The sequence below is a fragment of the Zalophus californianus genome, chromosome 1, assembly GCF_009762305.2.
Source record: "Zalophus californianus isolate mZalCal1 chromosome 1, mZalCal1.pri.v2, whole genome shotgun sequence".
Classification (NCBI taxonomy): Eukaryota; Metazoa; Chordata; class Mammalia; order Carnivora; family Otariidae; genus Zalophus; species Zalophus californianus.
Window position 1 is genome coordinate 57226655 of NC_045595.1, and position 4253 is coordinate 57230907.

The 4253-nt window shown below is 41.5% G+C and overlaps 1 protein-coding gene across 1 annotated transcript; it reads left to right on the forward strand.

The window, feature by feature from the left end:
- The first annotated feature begins 1689 nt into the window (after positions 1 to 1689).
- Positions 1690 to 2214, forward strand: LOC118356113 (60S ribosomal protein L12-like). The gene has a single exon (XM_035723116.1). The coding sequence runs from the start codon at positions 1705 to 1707 to the stop codon at positions 2212 to 2214; it is 510 nt and encodes a 169-aa protein (XP_035579009.1). The 5' UTR covers positions 1690 to 1704.
- The last annotated feature ends 2039 nt before the right edge of the window (positions 2215 to 4253 follow it).

The following is a 4253-nucleotide window of genomic DNA, read 5'->3' on the forward strand; positions in this document are numbered from 1 at the left end:
GAGATGGAGCCCTGTGTCGGGGGAGGGGGGGGTCCAAGCTCGGTGGGGAGTCTGCTTGAGATTCTCTCTCTCCCTCTCCCTCTGCCCCTCCCCCCTTGCTCTCTCCCTCTGTAAAATAAATAAATCTTAAAATTAACTAAGCATAAAAATAAATAAAATTCCCTAAAGAGAAAAGTTTCCACACTGGGTGAGCTGCAAGTGGGGCCAAATACAGTCTTGACCTGAAGTCTTTTAGAGAACCACCAGACAAGTCAAATAATGAAAATCATTTGGAAATGTATCTTTTAAAGAATTTTAGCTCCATTCCTCTTCCTCTGGTAGCTGCCACAGTATAACAGGACTGCAGATTGTTTTTTTTTTTTTTAAGATTTATTTATTTTTTTTTTTTGAGAGAGAGAGAGTGCAGTGGGGAGGAGCAGAAGGAGAGGCAGACAGAATCTCAAGCAGAGTCCCTGCTGAATGCAGAGCCCATTGCAGGGCTCAATCACACGACCCTGCGATCACAACCTGAGCCGAAATCAAGAGTTGGACACTCAACCGACTGAGCCACCCAGGCACCCCACAGATTGTTATTTTTGAAGGCTACTGTTGACCTGGAGAACAGGAGATGGGTCTAGGGCAAGTTAAAATGTCATAAAACTCACTGTTCTTACTGACACTCACCTTTATTCTTGAATAAGTGTTCTTCAGTTTGTTCCAAGCCTTTGATTAATTTCCACACTCCTCAAAAAATTGATTCTGATCAGTTTTGGCATTTTCTGGTTGATTTTATGGAGGAGATGATTTTTTGAGTCCTTACATTGCCATTTTCACTGACCTCACTCACACGTGCTTGTTTTTTAAACTTGAAAATGAACCTTGAAATTTTCAAGTAAGACTAATTATTCTGAAGTATGATATTCTCATGACTGAATTGCATTCCATTCCATGAATAAATTATTGTTTCTTTAAGAACCACCTCCCAACTGTTAGATGTTAGGAGGTGGAAATCTCCAGGGTTATGCTGGAGCCAGTGTGCACTGACTCTCAAGACCCACTTGCATATATCTCTTCCCAATTCTCTGTTCAGTGTTCATTGGTAGCTTGAAATCAGCCATGGTGGAAATGCTTACATCACAGAAACTGGCAAAAATACAAAATGTTTCTTTCCACCCCCAACTGATAGGTGGCTGTTAAACATTTAACTGCACATCACTGGGTGCCAGTACCATAACAGAAAGCCACATTAGGACCACATTTTATTCATTTGTGTATCCTTAAGACTCAGCAGAAGGCCAAGCACACTGTAAATGATCATGATTTTTTGTTCTTTTTGTGTACATGCTTCTTAACAGAGTCAGATTTCCAATTTGAGTATACTATTTTATAATCTTTCTTAATTCAGCAAAACTTCAAAGCTTATTATACATTGACACATATTTGTCATTATTTTAATGGCTGCAATTTTCCTTTGAATGAATGAATCATGATTTCTTTAATCCCTCCGATGTTGATTTATTATTAGGTTATTTCCAATGTTTCACAGTGATGGACATCTTTGTGTAATGGCCCTTTTATATCTTGTTACAACTTCTTTAAATCTGGGAACAGGTTATCTTGTTAAAAACACAACACAAGCTTTTGGCTTTCAGCTTGGGGAGGCAAAGGTGCAACTTTCTTCGGTCGTCCCGATTCCGGGTTCATCCAACACCAGCCACCTCCGCCATGCTGCCTAAGTTCGACCCCAATGAGATCAAAGTCGTGTACCTGAGGTGCACCGGTGGCGAAGTCGGTGCCACGTCTGCCCTGGCCCCGAAGATAGGCCCACTGGGTCTATCTCCGGGTCTGTCTCCAAAAAAGGTTGGTGATGACATCGCCAAGGCAACCAGTGATTGGAAGGGTCTAAGGATTACGGTGAAACTGACCATTCAGAACAGACAGGCCCAGATTGAAGTGGTACCTTCTGCCTCTGCCCTGATTATCAAAGCCCTCAAGGAACCACCAAGAGACAGAAAGAAGCAGAAAAACATTAAGCACAGTGGAAATATCACTTTTGATGAGATTGTCAATATTGCCCGACAGATGCGACACCGATCTTTAGCGAGAGCTCTCTCTGGAACCATTAAAGAGATCCTGGGGACTGCCCAGTCTGTGGGCTGCAATGTAGATGGCCGCCACCCTCATGACATCATAGATGACATCAACAGTGGTACGCTGGAATGCCCGGCTAGTTAACTACAAAGGAAAATGTTTCAATAAAGGATCATTTGACAACCAAAAAAAAAAAACCAACACAACACAAAACAAAATACCTGAAGGGTGCCTAGGTGGCTCAGTTGATTAAGTGTCCAGCTCCTGATTTTGATTCAGGTCATGACCTCAGGGTTATGGTATTGAGCCCGTGTCAGGCTCCACGCTCAGCATGGAGTCTGCTTGTCCCTCTCCTTCTGCTTCTCCCCCCACTCGTGCTCTCTCTCTAATAAATAAATAAAATCTTTAAAATAAAAACACCTAAGATAGAGTAAAAAAACACATATGACCTCCTAGATCATTAATTCTTTTATATACTGAGTGTCTTTTCTAGGCCTAAGTTTAACACCTGTTACAGGGACTCAGTAATAACATTGGCCTGGGTCTTACATTTACGAACAGGTCCTACATTTAGAATTTTACTGATGTGATGTCTCCAAAGGAAATTATACCTGCAAAACAGTGGTACTCATCATATATTTCCATTCTGAATCAGGTTCTGGTTCTGAACCAGGAATAATCAGGGTGTACTTTCAGTTGCTCTAATAGAGAACCTAAATACTTGCACATTAGAGAGACAGAAGTTTCTTCTTCATCTATTAATAGTCCTGCTTTGCAGTATCAGGGAGCGAGCCTCCAAATATATCATTGCTTAACTATCCCTAGGCATGCCCCAGTCTGCTCAGCCCAATGTGGCTTACTGCCTATTGGAAGTAAGAAAATATCTTTTCCCTTTTAGAGCCCCTGAAGTTGTGTATATCACTTGCTCCCACATTCTATAGGCCAGACTTAATTATATGGCCACATGTAGCTGCAAGAGAGTCTGGGAAATGTAGTATTTGACCTGGTTGACCATAAATACAGTTAAAAATTGAGGATCATGTTGGGCGCCTGGGTGGCTCAGTTGGTTAAGCGACTGCCTTTGGCTCAGGTCATGATCCTGGAGTCCCGGGATCGAGTCCCGCATCAGGCTCCCTGCTCGGCAGGGAGTCTGTTTCTCCCTCTGACCCTCTTCCCTCTCGTGCTCTCTATCTCTCATTCTATCTCAAATAAATAAATAAAATCTTTAAAAAAAAATTGAGGATCATGTTAACATAAAAAGTAGAGAACTCATTTGGAGTAAAATTAACATTTTCTCCTATAGTTTCTAATACCTTTTAAAATGAATTAATACTTTTTATGTTCTACAAATATATAAATTAAAATTTTTCTGAATTCATTTTGAAAATATTCCAGTTACACCGCATCATTTTTATGTTAAAAGCATTAAGTTGGTAAACTTAAGCCTTTAAATTGTACCAGCAATTCTGTTACCCTGTTTCAGTCTTCTTTCACTTTTTTATATGCCAGGAGCTAAAAGGAATTGGTTCCAACCTTGCTCAGCTGTGTAAACAGACAGGTGAGACCTAGTCTCTGTCCTCTTGGACTAGAATGGGCGACAAACACATAAATAAATCATTAGAGAAGGTATGCATATAGAAGCCTAGAATAAGATTTTTCCCCAGGAGGTAAGAGAAAGCTTCTAAGAAGAGGCAATCCAGGGGCAGGACCTGGCTGGCTTAGTCAGGTAGAGCATGTGACTCTTGATCTCAGAGTTGTGAGTTCAGGCCTCACACTGGGCATAGAGCCTACTTACAAAAAAAAAAAATAGAAGAGGCAATCCAAATTCATCTGGTAGGCAAAGTAAGAGTGTTACAGACAAAGCGCTCATCTTGAGCAAAGACACTTGAGTGTTGGAGGTACCCCAGCAATTCAATTGAACACAGGGTGGGTGGGTTGGATAGGGGCTGGAGATGAGGCTGGGAAGGTCAGCTGGGCCCAGGTATTGGAGATGCTTCATTTGTTTGACTGTGGTAGGTATGATAAACTGACTCCCATTATCCATTCCAATCTCTTAATGTGCCTGCACATGCTCCAGAGGCTAGAAAGCCAAAAATTTCACTGCCTTCCTTGCAGGTAGAATTCTGGATAAGAGTTAGCTCCACCAGTTAAACACATCGATGCAGCTAGGAGTGAGGTAGAGG

Coding starts and splice junctions, on each gene's coding strand:
- LOC118356113 (XM_035723116.1), top strand. CDS start 1,705: ATGCTGCCTAAGTTCGACCCCAATGAGATCAAAGTCGTGTACCTGAGG.